Source organism: Megalobrama amblycephala, linkage group LG5, assembly GCF_018812025.1.
Source record: "Megalobrama amblycephala isolate DHTTF-2021 linkage group LG5, ASM1881202v1, whole genome shotgun sequence".
Lineage (NCBI taxonomy): Eukaryota > Metazoa > Chordata > Actinopteri > Cypriniformes > Xenocyprididae > Megalobrama > Megalobrama amblycephala.
Window position 1 is genome coordinate 477,487 of NC_063048.1, and position 19,453 is coordinate 496,939.

At 39.7% G+C, this 19,453-nt stretch overlaps 1 protein-coding gene across 3 annotated transcripts in view; it reads right to left on the bottom strand.

The window, feature by feature from the left end:
• The window catches only part of myt1lb (myelin transcription factor 1-like, b), a 141,930-nt gene that overhangs the window by 35,101 nt on the left and 87,376 nt on the right, over positions 1–19,453 (bottom strand). For all 3 annotated transcript variants that reach the window (XM_048190326.1, XM_048190325.1, XM_048190327.1), the window contains exons 8-9: positions 12,783–12,917; positions 602–692 (exon numbers count right to left, since the gene is read on the bottom strand). In XM_048190326.1, the coding sequence (XP_048046283.1) occupies positions 602–692; positions 12,783–12,917 (226 nt within the window). The remainder of the gene's footprint in view (positions 1–601; positions 693–12,782; positions 12,918–19,453) is intronic.

Below are 19,453 nucleotides of genomic sequence, written 5' to 3' on the forward strand. Positions count from 1 at the left end.
TATCTTTTCAACAACTCATGAAGCCGCTGCAGTTCCTTCACGAATCTCAGTTTGGGAAACCCTGACATAATGTGATGTTTAATGCACTTCATCGTGTTGATAACAATGAATGGAATATATTTTCTTTCTTTTATATCAATGTGGGACAAAATAATCCTGTTCAAATCTATATAATAAGGGAATATGGTCAAAAGTAATCTAAATGGAATCAAAAAGTAATCCGATTAGATTACCTAAAATCTACCAGATCATGTTACTAATGACAATTTTCATCATCTAATTTGTAATCAGTGACAGACTACAATTTGTTAGTTAGAGTTAGTGTTCAGGAAGTCAACCTACCAATGGCTCACTTCATTAACATAGAAAGTATTTTACCATAAAAATGACGTACTTTACATTTAATATCTAAGAACTGTGACTTTGAATCTGGAATTTTGAGACTTTGAAATGAAATTAGAAACCAATGCTTTGTAGCACCAGAAACCAAAGGTACAACTGAGAAATTTGCTGAGAGACAGGGGGAAAGTGATTTTCTGCAGAATAAAGATGATTATAATGAACATGACCGGTTCTCTCGTCCAGACTGAGAGGAACTCACCTCCTGTGAGAGTTCCTGTTGCTGTTGACGTGACCCCGGCCCGTGCAGCCAGGCGTAGGGCACTTAAGAACATTTTCATACATTGCAAGAACTTGACAGCAGGCGAGAGAAATAGGGTGGAAGATTAGGAGTTAGAGGCCCACAGTTAGTCATCTGCATTAGTGTGAAACACTCGTCATTATCAGCAGCACGCTCAGAACCAGAGACATCAAACAGCGGCATGCAAGGAACTGCTAATGGAAGAACAGTGGCATGCACATGCACCATGCAGCGCGCGTCGTGCAACAAATCACATCAGTATTCTATTCTATTCTATTCTATTCTATTCTATTCTATATTCTATTCTATTCAATATTCTATTCTATTCTTTTCCATTCTATTCCATTCAATTCTATTCTATCCCATTCTATTCTATATTCTGTTCTGTTCTATTTTATTCTATTCTATTCTGTTCTGTTCTATTCTATTCTATTCTATTCTATTCTATTCTATTCTATCCCATTCTTCTATTCTATTCTATTCTATTCTGTTCTATTTTATTTTATTCTATTCTGTTCTATTCTATTCTATTCTGTTTTACTCTATTCTGTTCTATTCTATCCCATTCTTTTCTTTTCTTCTTTTCTTTTCTATTCTATTCTATTCTATTCTATTCTATTCTATTCTATTCTGTTCTATTCTATTCTGTTCTATTCTATTCTATTCTATTCTATTCTATCATGTTCTGTTCTGTTTTATTCTATTCTATCCCGTTCTTTTCTTTTATTCTATTCTATTCTGTTCTCTATTCTATTCTATTCTATTCTATTCTTTTCTTTTCTTTTCTTTTCTATTCTGTTCTATTCTATTCTATTCTATTCTATTCTATCACCGTCTGCTGTATATATTCCACAATTCTCCCTGTCAGTCACATGTTCACTCCACACCAATCACCTTCGCCCATTAGCCTATCCTCTCAGCTGCGGCCCATTCTTTTCTAATGGCGAAGTTTTTTACGCAGTGTGACATTTCCGAGCTTATTCCCTTTTACCCTTGTTCCTTTTGCCTGATTCTACTCGATCCTTGCCTGTTCTGTCTCACTGTTCCTGTTTGTTCCTGTTTTGACCCTGCCTGTACGACCACTCTCACTTGTAAATAAATGCTGCACTTGGATCTCCCGCCTGAGTCTCCAGTCATTACAGAAGACTTCGCCGCACAAAGATCCAGCAGCTTCTAGGAGCATTACCAGCTTCAGCATGGACCCAGCAATGTGTCTTGTCAGCCTTCGCCAAGGTAACTCTAACCTCGAGGATCATATTCAGAACTTTTTGGATATAGCTAACTTATCTGATCTGCCGGACTGTGCCCTCATTGACTTTTTTTGTTATGGGTTAAATGAACCACTGAAGGGCTATTCTAATCACCAACGGTCCCCGAGGATCATTCGTTGAACTTCTGGACTTTGCCCTGTTAACTGGTGGTTCATGTTTTACTGTGGGTGTCGCGGAGGATTCCGACACCACGGAGAATCACATAATGGCTGCCGCTCAGGAGAGCACTCACAAAATGGCGGCCACTACAACATCACATCACGTCTCCGTTGATCGCCCAGAGCCACGTCCTGTCTCCGTTGATCGCCCAGAGCCACGTCACGTTTCTGGATCTGTCCAAGGGCGCAGAGGACTACGTTCCAGTGTGGCTGATCCTCCACTCCACTGACTCCGAGCAGTCCGAGCAGCTGGCATCCCCGCCGGCCACTTCGCTCTCCCCGCCGGCCAGTCGGCTGCTTCGCTTTCAAGCCCGGTCAAACCAGTCGGCTGCTTCAGCCGGCCGCTTTCAAGCCCGGTGGCCGCTCAAGCCCGGTGGCCGCTCGCTCAAGTCAGCCGGTGGCCGCTTCGCTTCAAGCCAGTCTCAAGCCCGGTGGCCGCTTCGCTCTCAAGCCCGGTGGCCGCTTCGCTCTCAAGCCAGTCGGTCGGCCGCTACACTCTCAAGCCAGTCGGCCGCTACGCTCTCAAGCCAGCTCGGTGGCCGCTACGCTCTCAAGCTCGGTGGCCGCTACGCTCTCAAGCTCGGTGGCCGCTTCGCTCTCAAGGCCGGTGGCCGCTTCGCTAGCCGCCGGTCGCTCAAGCCCGCCGGTCGCTTCGATCTCAAGCCTGCCAGATGCTACGCACTCAAATTTGCCGGTTGCAATACACTCAAGCGCCCTGGACGCGATGGACAAGATGGCTACTTTGCCAGTGCCCACGGGCAAGATGGCCGCCCCTTCGTTGCTTAAGGATGTAGGGGGCGATCCAGCCATTGAGTCCGCTCCAGAACCCGCTTCAGCCAGTGAGTCTGCTCCTGAACCCGCTCCAACCGGTGAATCGTCGCCTCACCCTCGGAAGAGGAGGAGGAGGAGGAAGAAGGCTTCTTCCACTCAGCTAGGCTCAGAAGCCGTTCAAGAGACCACTGGGGGTCTGGAGACCACTCCAGAGGTGTCTCCTACGCCACCTGCGCTTCTTGCCCTGCCGGCGCCACCTGCGCTTCTTGCCCTGCCAGCGTCACCTGCGCTTCTAGCTCTGCTGGCGCCACCTGAATTCCTTGCCCTGCCAGGGCCGCCTGAGCGCCTTGCTCTGCAGGTGCCACCTGAATTCCTTGCCTTGCCAGCACCACCTGAACTCCTGGCCCTGCCAGCACCACCCAAGCTCCTGGCCCTGCCGGCGCCACCTGAGCTCCTAGCCCTGCCAGCGCCATCCAAGCTCCTAGCCCTGCCAGCGCCGCCCAAACTCCTTGCTCTGCCAGCGCCACCCAGGCGTCTCGCCCTGCCGGCACCACCCGAATGCCTGGCCCTGCCGGAACCACCCGAACTCCTTGCCCACGAGGCCGCAACAGACCCCGTTGAAATCCCCAAGAACTTTTTTGGGGGGGGGGCAGTATACCTGAGGGTGGGGAGCTTGCAGGTGGGGAGCTTGTGGGTGGGCACCCTGCCTGGCCACTGCCGTCATTGGCCTTTGAACAATTATGGCCGTTTATGGACCCTAACCTGCCGTGGTTACCCGAGCCACCTGACCTGCCTGACCTGCCGTGGTTACCCAAACCACCTGACCTGCCGTGGTTACCCAAACCACCTGACCTGCCGTGGTTACCCAAACCACCTGACCTGCTGTGGCTGCCTGAGCCACCTGACCCGCCTGACCTGCCGTGGTTGCCCGAACCACCTGACCTGCTGTGGCTGCCCGAGCCACCTGACCCGCCGTGGAGTTATGGCACTCCTGACCTGCACTGGCTGCCCGTAGCACCTGACCCGCCATGGTTACCCGTGGCGCCTGATCCACCGTGGCTACCCTGGAGCCTGCATTGGAGACCATGGTCCCGCTATAGCTCCAATGCACCCACCCTCCCTCCCTATTCGTGCCTTTTACGTCGCGAGGACGCGCCTTCCGGAAGGGGGGCGTTATGTAACGATCACCGTCTGTTCCTGTCACTCCCTGGACTACACTTCTGTTCTATGTTCACATATTCTCCACACCAATCACCTGTCGCCACATATAGCCATGCACACACTCCTCACTAATCCCACACCCAGCTGCGGCTTGTTACCTGGACTATAAAAGGACTCTCACTCACACCATCTAATGGCGAAGTCTTGTTTACGCAGTGTGACATTTCCGAGCGTTATATCCCTGTTTACCCGTTTGTTACTGTTCCTGTTCCTGCCTGATTCCTGTTTTACGACCCATTGCTGCCTGCCTCGATCCTTGCCTGTACCCTGACTACGACTCTGCCTGTTCCTCACTGTTCCTGTTTGTTCCTGTTTTGACCCTGCCTGTACGACCACTCTCACTTGTAAATAAATGCTGCACTTGGATCTCCCGCCTGAGTCTCCAGTCATTACAATTCTATTCTATCATGTTCTGTTCTATTCCATCTTTTTCTATTCTGTTCTATTCTATTCTGTTCTATTCTATATATTCTACTCTAGTACATTCCATTCTATTCTATCCCATTCTTTTCTTTCTTCTTTTCTTTTTTTTCTATTCTATTCTATTCTATTCTATTCTATTCTATTCTATTCTATTCTATTCTATCCCATTCTTTTCTTCTATTCTATTCTATTCTATTCTGTTCTATTTTACTTTATTCTATTCTGTTCTGTTTTATTCTATTCGGTTCTATTCTATTCTATTCTATCCCATTCTTTTCTTTTCTTTTCTTCTTTTCTTTTCTATTCTGTTCTGTTCTATTCTATTCTATTCTATTCTATTCTATTCTATCCTATCATGTTCTGTTCTGTTTTATTCTATTCTATCCCATTCTTTTCTTTTATTCTATTCTATTCTGTTCTATTTTATTTTATTCTATTCTGTTCTGTTTTATTCTATTCTATTCTATTCTACTCTATTCTATTCTATCCCATTCTTTTCTTTTCTTCTTTTCTTTTCTATTCTGTTCTATTCTATTCTATTCTATTCTATTCTATTCTATTCTATTCTATCATGTTCTGTTCTATTCCATCTTTTTCTATTCTGTTCTATTCTATTCTGTTCTATTCTATCCCAATCTATTCTATATATTCTACTCTAGTACATTCCATTCTATTCTATCCCATTCTTTTCTTTTTTCTTTTCTTTTCTTTTTTCTATTCTATTCTATTCTATTCTATATTCTGTTCTGTTCTATTTTATTCTATTCTGTTCTATTCTATTTTGTTCTGTTTTATTCTATTCTATCCCATTCTTTTCTTTACTTCCATGAACTAAAAAGTGAGAAGTATACAGCTAATAAACTAACAGTATACATATAAGATCACTTGTAGTATAGTTTACAGTTCAAAAGTAAAACTTAGTTGTAAGCATTGAGTACACAACTAGTTTACGACTTACACTTAGATTACACTTAAAAGTACACTTTTATAAACTAAAAAGTGGGACAATTTAGTAACAAGAAGTAATGAAATAGTACATTTGCAAGTATACTACATTGATTTTAGTATGCTTACCACCTATACTTGGAAAATATACTTCAGCCTAACCCAATCTGGGTATCACTTTCATTCATTTTAATAAACTAACTATTCTATTCTATTCTATTCTATTCTATTCTATTCTATTCTATTCTATTCTATTCTAGCTCCTCGTTTTAATCAGATTCCCTGCTGGGAGATGTAGTAAGTAAGGTCCGATGCGTAGTTAACAGGCCAGTGCGGTCAGTTGTGAGTGATGCAGACAGACGGTTTGACAGAGAGCTCTAACCCGGATTACGTCCTCATCACTAGCTGAAGCTGTCAGCTAAAGTTAGCTCATGCATCCAGTCGTTCGGTGTGAGGTGTTGCTGCTCTTGATTGTTTCAGCTCTGCATTTGTCTTTCATTTGCAGTAGACACACGTCAGCAATCAATGAAATCACCGCCCAAACGCTACCTCTCTCTGATCCCAGACTCTATTATTCATCTGCACATGTCTTTGTCTTCTCTGTCCATGACCGTCTGAACTCCCTGCTGACAGCAATTAGATTACTGTTCATTAGGACGCCGGAGTGGGGGGCAGAGAGCGTGGGCCGGGCGAGCAGACCGGCGCTCTTCCGGTGCTCATCTTCATCATTATCAGCTCCTTAATCCCTCACCCTCATCTTCAACATACTCTGACATGTTCATTACTGAGCAGCAGGCAGGATCTGCTCACCTCCACCCACTGAGACGCATGTCTGAACGCAAGTAAAGCTTAATTTAAAGAGGCCATATTATGCCTTTTCTCAAATTCTTGATGTTGTTTTTGTGCTCTACTAGACTGAATGTTGATTATTCTCCTCATATTCTCCATTGTTGCAGCTCCTCTCTTCCCAGTCTGTCAGTAACGCTCTGTTTACTTCCTGTCTCTATGAAGCCCCTCCTTCTGAAAAGCACATTGTGCTCTGATTGGTCGGCTGGAGCAGTGTGTTGTGATTGGCGTTTGGGAAATGTCCCGCCCCTTACCATAACCGCCAGTTTCAACACACTACTAACTCACTCAACCAGGCCCCGCCCCTTTATTCAGCGCATGAATTATTCAAATGAGGAATATTGTGAAGAAACTCAAGATGGAGTTCAGAAACACTGACACTGATGTAGAGAAGAACTCTTCATGCTCAAACAGCAACATTACACACTAAACAAAGATGAAGATTTAAAAACTGTGAAACTTAGCACAGATTTTAATGAACAAAAATCCAACCGATTAAACTTCTGTCACCACGGTCTAATGATCATCTACACAAACTTCTGAGATCTGAAGATCATACTTGGCTGAATTCATGTTTCTCCTTTATCTTAATTCTTTTCTTGTGGGTAAATGACTGATTTGTTTGAAGACAAATATAAATTGTGGTCACATACAGTATGCATTTATTTACAAACCTTCACTTTGAAAATGTCCAATTTAAAAGAAAAAAAAAAAATGCCATAGAAAAAAAATTGCCTTTTCATATACTTGTCACGGTTATGGACTGTTTCCTTTAGTTCCTGTTTCCTTGCTCTGTTTAGTTTCAGCTTCCTTGGTTTCTGATTATGTCCCTGTTTGTTTCTATGGTTGCTTATAATTATCAGATGTGTCTTATTTAGTTCATTGTTATCTCCTTAGTATTTAAGTCTAGAGTTTGTTCTGTTCCTCATCCGGTATTGTCTTGTGTTTGTTTACGCTGCCTTTGTTTACTCCTGTGATTCCTGGATAATTGTGTTTCATTTGATTAAAGGACTAGCTAATCCCATCTTCTGCTCATCCTTGCTGAGTACATTACAATACTGTGAATGGTTTAACATTAGGCCTACATTATGTAATTTTACTGTAAAATACTGTCAAATGTATGGTTTTTGCAGGTAAACAGCATAAATTACCAATTTGTAGTGAAAAACAGTAAAAGGACATTCACAGAAGATGCATGTGAATATATTTGATATAAATAATTTGGATTCTTCTCATATTTTGTTATCATTAAAGGGTTAGTTCACCCAAAAAGGAAAATTCTGTCATTAATTACTCACCCTCATGTCGTTCCACACCCGTAAGACCTTCGTTAATCTTCAGAACACACATTAAGATATTTTTGATGAAATTGATGGCTCAGTGAGGCCTGCATAGCCAGCAATGACATTTCCTCTCTCAAGATCCATTAATGTACTAAAACCATATTTAAATCAGTTCATGTGAGTACAGTGGTTCAATATTAATATTATAAAGTGACGAGAATATTTTTGGAGCGCCAAAAAAACAAAATAATGACTTATTTAGTGATGGCCGATTTCAAAACACTGCTTCAGGAAGCTTCGGAGCGTTATGAATCAGTGTGTCAAATCAGCGGTTCAGAGCGTCAAAGTCACGTGATTTCAGCAGTTTGGCGGTTTGACACGCGATCCGAATCATGATTCGACACAAACGATTCATAACGCTCCGAAGCTTCCTGAAGCAGTGTTTTGAAAAACAGGTAAGGAAAGAAGCCAGTTCAATATTTGAAATTTCTGGTAACCCCAACTGCAGTTTTTTTTCTTTCTTTACTGTAAGTTTAACAGGATTTTTTAATAAAGTGTAAAATGTCATTTAAAAAAAGAGGTCCCACTTTATATTAAGTGTCTTTAACTACTTTGTTCTAATATTTAAACAAATCATTTGATACAATACACTTATTGTGTACATATGTGTTGTACTTATATTTTAAAAATACTTATTTTAAGATTGTAATTACATCTACTGTATAATTACGCTATTAACCCTTCTCTTACCCCTTAACCCACCCTTAAACCGACCCATACCACCAAACCTGTGCCTAACCTTACCCGTATCCCACATTATCCCAACAATGATTGATTGATCGATTGATTTGTGTAGTTATATAGTATTTCTTTATTAATACATGAGTTGGAGCAGATAGTGTAGCAGAAGCAGCTAAAAACCGTCATACATGTGTTTTCTTTACTATTACTCTAAAGTGGGCTCTTAATAATATGATATGGCATAAGACAACAAAACAAAACATTTTGAATACAGCTTCTAGTGAGGATAATAACAGCATTATAAAGAAAGAAGATTCACTAAGTGACCCAGCTTAACACAAGAGTCTTTCAGTGACTGTGTGTCACACATGTCATGTGATGGTCATCTAAAAACGCCCTTGCTTCGCCACCCCAGCGCCAGCTCACAAACTGTCTTGCCATCTGGGCACTTTAAAAGCAAATCTTTTTGTTAACTAATTTCAGTCTGTAGTCAAAGCCATCAGTTTGATTGCCATCTGGTTCATTTGTGAATAATGCACACATTTTTAATGCATTTTAATGAATCGCGCAAAAGAAGTTGACGGGACGTTTGCTCAAGGTGAATTAAAGAAAATCTCACTCGATCTTCCTGTCTGTAACGCTTTCATCAGATTATAATTATTACAGTTTATTCAACTGGATTTAATTGAGCATCTAAAACAAAATGAGAAATCTAACCAACTTATTAAACTGGCCTCTATTAAGATAGCATCGTAATTACCAACAGAAACAATAAACGCATTCATGCATCTCTGTGACACTGCGGCGGCTGCTCCTCTACGGCGGCTCTTCACATTGCCAGAGATTTCCTTGTAAGATGAAGGGTAGATGGATCATTCCTACTATGCAGCACACTTTATATGTCCCCATGATTTAAAAACCTATATATATATATTATGTCATTTCACTATTTTGGTTTGAGTTTATGTTGATTTTGTCAAGTCCTCAGGTATTGAATTTCTAACATGAAAAGCTGATAAATATTATAGATGTTGGTCTTTTTTTTGTTTTCAATTTTCTAATTGAAATGTTTTTAAACATAACATGTTTCTTAGGAATATTGTTATTGTTATCGAAATTGATGATCAATCAAGTTTTTTTTGTTTTGTTTCTGTGTCCTCAATCGCTTACCATCCGGTTAGTCATTTGTAAAACAACAACAAAGGCCTGTTCTATAATGACATCATCATAATCCAGGAAGTGATATTATTTTTGGTGGGAAAACTGAAACATCAGTAAGTATAGAGTGCTGCAGGGATGATGTATTTTTGTAGGCCAACCCGTAAGCTTGCATCACCCTGGTTCACTTGACAAAATCTGTGATCAACAAAAGATTATGATACTTACACTTTTTTTTTTTTTCACAAATGAACACAGATTTTATGAATTTTGAAGCCTGAATACAATCTCCAGAAATAAAAAGCTCACCTTAGGCTATAAACTGTGTCCTCAGAGTGTGCCCATAAATAAGTGTGCCAAATTTGGTGAAAATCTCATTTTGTTTAGGAGTTATAGACATGTATATGTATGAGTACATAAAAATGACCCATGCACAACTTTGATTGCATTTTTTGCCACTTACTATCAAAATTTTGACATTTGGGCATACAACCTATGTTTCCAAATTTCCTATGGTGGTTTTGTCTCGATAGGACCAATGGTTTTGAAGATATTTGCAAGCATTGTTAAAACTCACCGTTGCACAAACCGTAAGGCGAAACCTAGCATGTTAGGTAACATTGGACTCAGCAAGGATTCGGGAATCTAAAGAGATGACTCCCATGAAAATGTGTCAACCACACAAAAAGTTATGAGCATATGAATATTTAATTTCATCACTAGGTGGCGCCATGTCAAAACTTCTAAGACTCCTTCAGGGCATCGTGCTGATGACCCATAAAAAGTTTCGTAATGATACGTAATGATGCGTTCAAAAAATATAGCATTTTGCTACAAAAGGCAAAATGGTCAATGCCCAAAATGGCTGATATTGGAAAATTGGATATCATTCAACTCAACATGCTGCCCTGAATCTCAGTTTTATTGGAAATTAGGGTGAATTCAGGGTGATTGGGACACTTTTTCCAAGTCATTTCAATGGCAAAAGTATTTCAATCACACTATAAGTATCTCAATTCACCCTATAAGCAAAATTTTGGCTTATTTTTGCCATTTTTGTTATCTCCAGACCAGTAGGTGGCGCTGTGCCGAAATACAGCATGTAGCCTCATGTCATGTTTGTGATGACATGTACCAAGTTTGGTCAGAATATGCTAAAGCGATGCAGAGATTTGCTCTTCTTCAAGTTTGTTTGCATGTTATTCAGGAATGGTTGAGTTTATCAAAAAGATTATGATAATTATTTGCCAGCATAGTCTGAAGATGATCTGATTTGATTTTCATGAAAATTGGAGCAACCGTCTAGGAGGAGTTCGAAAAAGCATGCTTTTTGGTGGGAAAATTTGCCAGAAAAGTTTCATGACAGAAAATGATGTTATAGGGTGAAATCGAATCGTATTGAGCCAAGGAATCAGAGGAATAAAGGAATTGGTTCTAACCCATAGACTGTAAAAAAAGATGGACGACGCGACGCCGCTTCCTTCCATTGTATTGAACTGAAGCCAAAATGGGCTGATGAATGGGCGCTGACACGTTACGCAATACGTCAAAAAAAAAAAAAGTTTGGAGCCTGGGCATGCGCAGAAGGAATCGTCAGTGGAGCCGGAGGCGGAGTTGCGATATCAAACTTCCGCCCAGACGACTGCGTCATCATTCATGTATTTTAAATAGACTATAAAAATTATACACAATTTAAAAGTCTACCTATAAAATAATAGGCTATTCTGTTTCTAGAGCAATAATATTTTTGAAACAGCAAATTCAGTAGATAAAATCAATATAATATGCCACTAGAAACAACTCTAAATCGCCAGAAACGGTCCTGCCATTTTAAATCAAGTTCAACTAACGTTACAGGAGATCGATTGCTGTAATTAGAGTAAGCTATCATTAGTTTTGTCCTGCTAATTGTTATTTTATACCCATAAAAATAATAAGTAACTGCCAGATAACGATCACCTGCTTTTTCCCGACATGGTTAACATTAGGTGTGTTATCTTAACTAATAACATTTATTAATTAGCTTATGAAGCCCACATTTGATGTTACAGAAAAAAAGTTCAGTGATCCGTCAGATCCTGTAGGTCGGTTAGTACAGTTTACTGCTGAACAACTCATTTTGTTGGTGTTAAATAACAAAGAAATCGAAAATTAACAGTTAGTATACATCTTCAATCTCCCCTCGAAGCTCCGACAGTCCTCAGACAAGCTGTCAATCAACTTCGAATCATGACGACACGCCCCGTTTTTATAGCATCAAATTGCTAGCTAAAATCTAAAACATCACAAAAACGAACAATTGAATATATATCAGTGTGATAACAACTACCTTAAATGACCAAAACCATCTTTCAGAAAGTTTTATTTGAAGCAGAATTTATTTTTAAGTTTTCACTGAAGTCTCATTCGACTGCATTGAGAGGGCGGGGTTTATGACCTGTACTGCATCCAGCCTCCAGGGGGCGATCAAAGAGCCCGTGGCTTCACTTTTCAGAACGTATGAGACACACCTGTTCTAACCCTTATGGTTCAAAAGTTATTTAAAATGAGTGAAAATTTGGACAAATGGTGGCACTAGAGAGTTTGATCTAGAGACATTGAATTTGCTGTAGTTAATATTGGGACTGTCCTCTATCAGTGTGCCAAATTTCATAACTTTTCCGCAAGCGGTACTATGGGCTGCCATAGACTAAAGAGCGGAAGAAGAAGAAGAAGAATAAGAACACCAAAGCATAGAATAGGGGTCATCGCAGCTTTGGTGCTTGGCCCCTAATGAGGCTGAGAACGTGACTAGTGAGTAGATGAGTTTACCTGTTGTGATGATGAATACAGGTGTGATGATGTTTAATGTCTGTCAACCTCTGTAGTGTCATTCAGACACTTGTTAGCAGGTAAAAACCCCATTGACTTGGACGATGGAACCGGAAGTGCTAAATGCTACTCATTTCCAGGTTTTGGCCTACAAAAATACATCATACCTACAGAGCTCTACCGGCAATGGATTTGGTGAATGCTGTGATATTAATTGTCTTGTGTCACAATCTATCCTGTTTTTAGAAATACTTCTTTAAACTGCCAAAAAAATTAAAAGTTACAAAAGTTGAACAGGTATTGCATAGGAATGAGCAGATGTGTTAGTGTGGAGGAGGACAGCATGCAGAATGAACTGAAGACTGGTTTCCACACACACACACACACACACAGAGTCAACCAATGATTATGACCTCTTACACTTATGCCAGCATGAAAATTTAAAGCAAAGATTTAAAGGAAGAAGCAAGCAAATGTGGCACTGAAGTTTAGAAAGAGCTTGTAGTGTGCTTACTTTCTGGTGGGACTCTGTCTTTATGTGGACATCCAGACAGGCTGCGATGGTGCGGGTACAAACCCGTCACATGACCTGTGCCGTCACAGCCAGGCGTTGGACAGCGGCTTTCTTTTTTCCCCGACCGTGAAGAATCTGAATACACACACAGTCACACACACTCATATATAGGATTATTACCGATTCATTTGTTTAAAAAAAATAAACATGCAAGTGGTCTGATAAAGTCTGGCCCAACCCACATGGAAAGAACCTATATGTGGATATATGCGCATATATGAAACCTATATGCAGTGTATATGCGTATATATGCCACATATAGGCAAAATTGAGGTGCATATATGTGCGTATACAGGAAATATAGGTCTCCTGTATTGCTTCTTCATATCCACATATAAGCCCTATACATACAAGATATGTCTTCTATATAGCTAATGGCAGGATCTGGTCATTTTGTAGCTCATATCTCATTTTTGACTGTCATACATGATGCCTAGCTCATATTTTCTATTATCAAGACAAAAACTAAGAATTAACAAAAAAAATTATGCAAGAACTTATGTATGTGCGAACACGTGAAATTGGTATCACATGTAATTGGCATGTTATGGAATTTAACTATGGCAATATATTAACATGATATATTAACTATGATATCTACACGTTTTCCAGAAACATTTACAAGGTCAATTCTTTCTTGTATGAAGATAGTGGAAAAGAAGGAAATAACAAAAAAAAAAAATATATATATATATATATATATATATATATATATATATATATATATATATATATATATATGTGTGTACACATATGTGTATATATATGTACATATAATATAGGAAAACGGCCAATTTTATATATGTCACATATATTAAAAACCTATATCAAAACCTATATTGAAACATATATGTTTATATAGGTTTTTTCCATGTGGGAAGAATTTCCACTAGACAGAAAGATACCATCTGAAAAAAAAAAAAAAAAAATCACATTTTCCACAAAAATATGAAGCAGCATAGAAAACATTATTTCACATTATTACAGTTTTTACTGTATTTTCGATCAAATGTAGCCTTGGTGAGCAGAAGAGACTTTTTTAACCCCAAACTTGTGACCAGTACAGTAGTTGCAACCTTTTGTCCTTGTTAGTGCATCTGTGTGTTTTCTAGTTTGCACAGGCAGTGGCTATCCTGGACCTAGTTCTCTTCCTGATTTCTGTCCAGGGAGACTGGCTGTGTTTCAAACAGAGAGAGTGAATATGCTACAGTTACCACTGATTAAAATTTTAAGGATGGAGTAACCTAGTAACAGGCATCATGTTGCCTTCTGTATCAAAGTAAGCTCGAAACAGACAGGAATAGCATGAGAGCATGTGAAAGATGTGGGCTCAGTTTTGGGGAGACTGAAAATAGATTGCAGTGCTACTCGAATTTTTGCAATATGTGCTTGAAACAATGACGAATTAAGTTCTGCATTGGTTACAAGCATGCATAGATCTGGGTGAATATCATGAAATGTTCGGGTCATGCAGTATTTCAGCTCAAAATCAAATGAAAAAAGTAATTCTATTTTACATAAAGAAAATGTGACAACAACAAAAAATTTGCATAAACATACGGCTTACGCAAGGAGGAAATATGTGGAAAAGCCTGAGTAGTGATGATCATGCTGACCCACGCCCATAGATGGCAGTGCAGAGTCAAACGCCACTGTGGTCTGTATTTAAAGTACATGAAGAACAGTGCTGGTAACACTAACTAAAGAACTACTGAATGCATCGAATTGTACTGTAATAGTTTAACTTTATTACAATAAAGAGAAACTAATGAGAATCTTTATTGAGCGTGCGGTTCAGAGTTCACTCGGGTCGTATGCTCTTTTGTCTCGGTGATATGTTGTATAAGTGTGGTGTTTGGATCATGACACTTCCGTTTGGTTTGGGTTCAGACGTTCATGCTCCACGTTTTGTCTCTTGTTGTGACTGCACGTGTTGAGTGTTCATTCACTCATCTTGTCTTCTTGTCTCGTGTGTCTTTGTAGAGCGCCTGGTTTATGGTTTCATTGGAGAGGCGTTCTTGTGTTTTCTTGTTCTCAGTAGCACGCGGCTCGTGTTTTCATTGGCCGCGTGCTTTCGTGTTGTCAAGTTTTGTGTGGACTTGCAGTCGTGAGAGCTGTGTTTGTGTCATGTTTGTCATGTTTGTTTCTATGTGCCATGTGCTCAGTCCTGTCTATTGTCTTAATCACTTCTCCTTGTTACCTGATTATTGGTTTATTTGCCCCATCTGCTTTTCTTTTGTTGTGTTTGCATGCTCCCTGTTGTTTCCTGTCTAGTCCAGCCAGTCCTGTTCCCGCCATGGGGTAGTTTTTGTTTGTTTTTGTTTTATTTTTGATTTTAAAAAAAGCCCATCAGTTCTGCATAGAGTCTCATCTCTCCTCTTACCTGATACCTGACAGATATATGCTTAATTGTCATGAAAATGACAATTGTTTTTTGCTAGTTTCAGCCCAACGCAGTTATTATTTTCACATCCAGCTCCACATTGTTTAAATAGCAAATGCATTTGCTTTTAAAGGGAATGGGAGATGAGAATCTGATTGGTTTATTGCATGTTACGCCCAAAACACACCCATGACTCATTAAGATAATAGGGACAACCCTTTTAGACCATGTGCCTGGCACGGCGACCATTTTTTTTTCTGTCGTTAAACTAGCAAAAGAGGATTCGAACAAGCCCTAAGTGCACCTGCGTCAAGAGTGCGTCACGACTTTAGCTTTGTAAACGTATAGTGATAATCTCTTTGCTAGTTGCATTAGTACATGCAAGTGTTCACTGCTAAAGATTTGAGTTATATTCATGCAATCAAATTGTATGAGTTAGCTTCGTCGATATTTCAATTAAATTGCATTTAACTTTGTTTTTGTGTAGTGCAAAATCAAAAATGTTAAGTTTTACTAACTTCATCTTTGAGTTTCTTAACTTAAAAAAAAAATTGATCTAATTGATTTCCTCAATTTTTTTGAGTTCTGCCAAATTATTAGGGTTTAATTCAATACTGTTGTTTTTCACAAGAGTATTGTTTTCATAATGTCAATTTTGAGGTGAAATGTGATGTTCTTGACAGGTGTGTATGATTTCTCTAATTTCCTTAAAGTGCCCTATGCTATTTTAAGGGATCCTAATGTTGTTTTAGATTCTCCTACAACAGGTTTACATTCATCCAAGGTCAAAAATCACTTTAATGTTCTCATAATGTCCACTGCAGCATCACTGTGTCTGAAATGGTTTGATCAAGGATTCGGTCTCTCTAAACCCCGCCTTTTATGGCCCAGTCTGTTGTGATTGGTTGACCACTTACTTAACTTAACTTTCATTATCATAAGTGAATCTCAGCTCTGGATCTTCCTCAGCTCTTGATTCACGGTGATACGAACAGTAACGATGGCGTGGGTTTTACTGTATCAATCTCATCAGAGTGGATTTGCTTTGGTCTTCTCGACATGAACAACACGAACCAAACTCTTCCAGTCTCAGATACAGTGATTGAGGGCGGGGCAAAGAGACACTGTTCAGCCAATCAAGATCATAGGCTGGCATTATGCAAATTTGTTATAAACCTACATCTTTTTGGAGACAATAACTCCATTTATCTGCACTTTGATCTTTAAAACTTTGCAGACCTTTTACATTCACAAACAGCTCTATTACACACTACATGAAAGATAATATCCAAAAAAGCATAACAGGTGAACTTTACGTTTTTAACCATCTAATAAACCCTGAAACCTTAGACTATTCTGCAGCCATTTCAAAGAGAGAGAAAACAAACGAGCGAGGGAGAGAGCACAGCCAAGCGGAATACATATTAGAAAGTGCTGGATATTGATTGTGGCTCCGGACAAGTCATGCTTTGCATAGCAAATGGCCCCCATTACCATAGCGTCTGTGGATAATTAATGTGCAGTCAGTGGTCCTGTCGTTTGTTATCGGTCATACTGATACTGTTCAATTTCCATCTCCGCCTCGTGCCTTCTTTAAGGAAGAGCTCCTTCCATAACTGTCAGGCCTCCACACTTTTTATAAATCATAATGCCCCCTGGTTAGGCAGCGTCTGCCGCTATTTCTGCCGTGGCGAGATGCTATCGCAGCGTAATGGCCAAGCGTCCCTCATTATTCTGCCATTAGAAAGATAGTGTCTGCCGTGCATGCCGGCCAAACGTCCTTTCATGCGTGCTGTCAGCCCTTCCTCATCTGGAGAACAGCGGATGAAAGTTTGCATGTGTTTTAAGGGTGCGTTCACCCAAAAATTACAATTCTGACATAATTTACTCGACCTCATGTCATTTCTGTGAAACACAAAAAGAGAAATGTTAGTGTGTCTGAGTCAGTCTTTCCATTACAGTGAAAGCATTTCATGTTGTCATGTTGTTCTCTGATCATCTGATCTTTATCATAATCTTTTTATATAGTTTGGTCTCTATAAAGGCCGATTAGAAGAGCCAATCAGATGAAGCAAAACTTGCAAGAAAGGTCCTTTCTTTTAAAGACCACAAAATGAGAGTTTTCCCGGGCTTTTGTAGAAATCAGAGTGTTTCAGACAGACTGGGAATAGAGGCACTGCAATAATGTACAGTATGTGAAACATTAATGCATGTTAAAATATTTTAGCAATAAACAAAATAATAGTATCATATGGCCTCTTTAATAAAACCTATAATAATGATATTAAAATAGTTCTGAATGAACCCTTTAGCCATTTTCAAATGCCTGCTTTATAAATATGCATGACATAATCATATTAATATGAACTTGCAATATGATATAATATGATTTTAACGGTTTTGGGGATACAGTAATCCTTCGATCTTGCTCCTCTGTCCCTGGAGAAACAGGAATGAACCAGGAATCGTATTGAAACTCCCTGGGAGTAAGCAGCACTGTCTGATTTCCCAGTGTGTTTCTCTGTACAGTGATCTCCAGTGCCACAGCTATATTTCCAAGCAGAGGTTTATAAATAGGCGGCATGAGCACAGGCTGTGTCCCTGGGTTGAGATTTGCTGTTCTCCCGGCCGTGCAGATCGCCATTACTTATGCCTGACAAGCTTAGCCTGTGATGTGGCCATGCTGGCCTGTTTGAACAACATTAAGCCACTGCTGTTTGCACTGCAGGCATGGGGATGTTTGAGAAAGCTGTCCCGGGGTCAGTTTGGGATCCTCTCTCAGAGCAAAGGAACGCAGAAGAGCGCTGAACCTGTCCACTTAAACTGACCTATCTGCTCTGGGGATGATAAGAGCAGGGTGATATCATTTCATTATTAAAGGAGCAGTTCACCCGGAAATGAAAAGCATATTCCAAGTCTTCTGAAGCCATACAATAACTTGTGTGAAGAACAGACTGAAAATTAGGTTGGTAAAAACTGAAATTCAATCTTCAACCTTTTTTTTTTTCAACCTTTCCATTGCTAAACGAGAAGAAAATTCTTTCGTCCAAAGTGATAAAGATGAGCCCCGAATACTTTTCCAATGTATGGCAATAATGACATCCGTTTACAAACTTCTGTTCATGTAACTTCAAAGATATGACCACCAAAGACACCAATCTTGGGGCAGACCGGGATTTCTTTACCAATCATTTCACATATTGTACAAACTACTTTCCAAAAGCAATGTAGGTGCTCACATTGCCTAATACAATGAAATAATGGCCTTTTATGAGTTTGACATTTTCCACAAATATGTGCACTGTATTTAAAAACTTTTGCATGCATATTTTCAGACTTGTCAGGTTTGAAATACTATTGGTTCTCGCTTGAGCTGTGAATGAAGTTGAGGTGGTCTGCTCCTCACACAAAGCTCTCTCTCTCTCTCTCTCTCTCTCTCTCTTTTGGAGCTTGACAGCCCTGTAAATGTAGTTTGTCACTGCATGGGAAAAATAGCTTAAAATATATTACTTTGTGTTCAACGGAAGGAAGAAACTCATACAGTTTGGAACAAAATGAGGGTGAGTAGAAGAAAATAACTGTAATTACATACATTGTTGAAGGTGATGATACTAATTTTCTAAATATTTTTACTCTCAGGTTTCCTCCTAATACATTACACACAGTAATGTCATAATCGCATGCTATTATTCCTAGTCTTTCTCATCATTTGGCGTGTTTATGGGACAGTGCGGTGGAGAGTGCCAGAAAACAATTGGGAAAGAGAGGGAAAATGTGAGTGGAAATTGGTAGCATGTGCACTATTAGAGTAATGCTGGCCGTTCAGAGTCCTCTGATAGCTGTTCTTGTGTTAACTGTGGGTTATACACAACTGTTTGTCATCGCTGATGTCAGTTCTACACATTTCATATCTCTCGGATCGCGTCTTTGAAAACTCACACATTATTTATTGTAAATAAAACAAAGATTTTTAGAGTATGTTTTACAAGAAACTAAAAACGTCATGTTTAATTCAATGTTACTTTGTATTTCTTTGTAATTATTTGTGAAATTTACTAGTATTTTCTAAGTGAAAACTGTTTCAGAGTAAATCCTACACCAATTTTTCTCATGTCACTCGTCACTCACGTAAACAATTTGCCTGCGATTTCAGGCTTTCGTCGACAAGCTCCATTAATCAGGCTTAAAATTGTGTATTGCATGGGCGGCATAAATATACCTGGAGAGA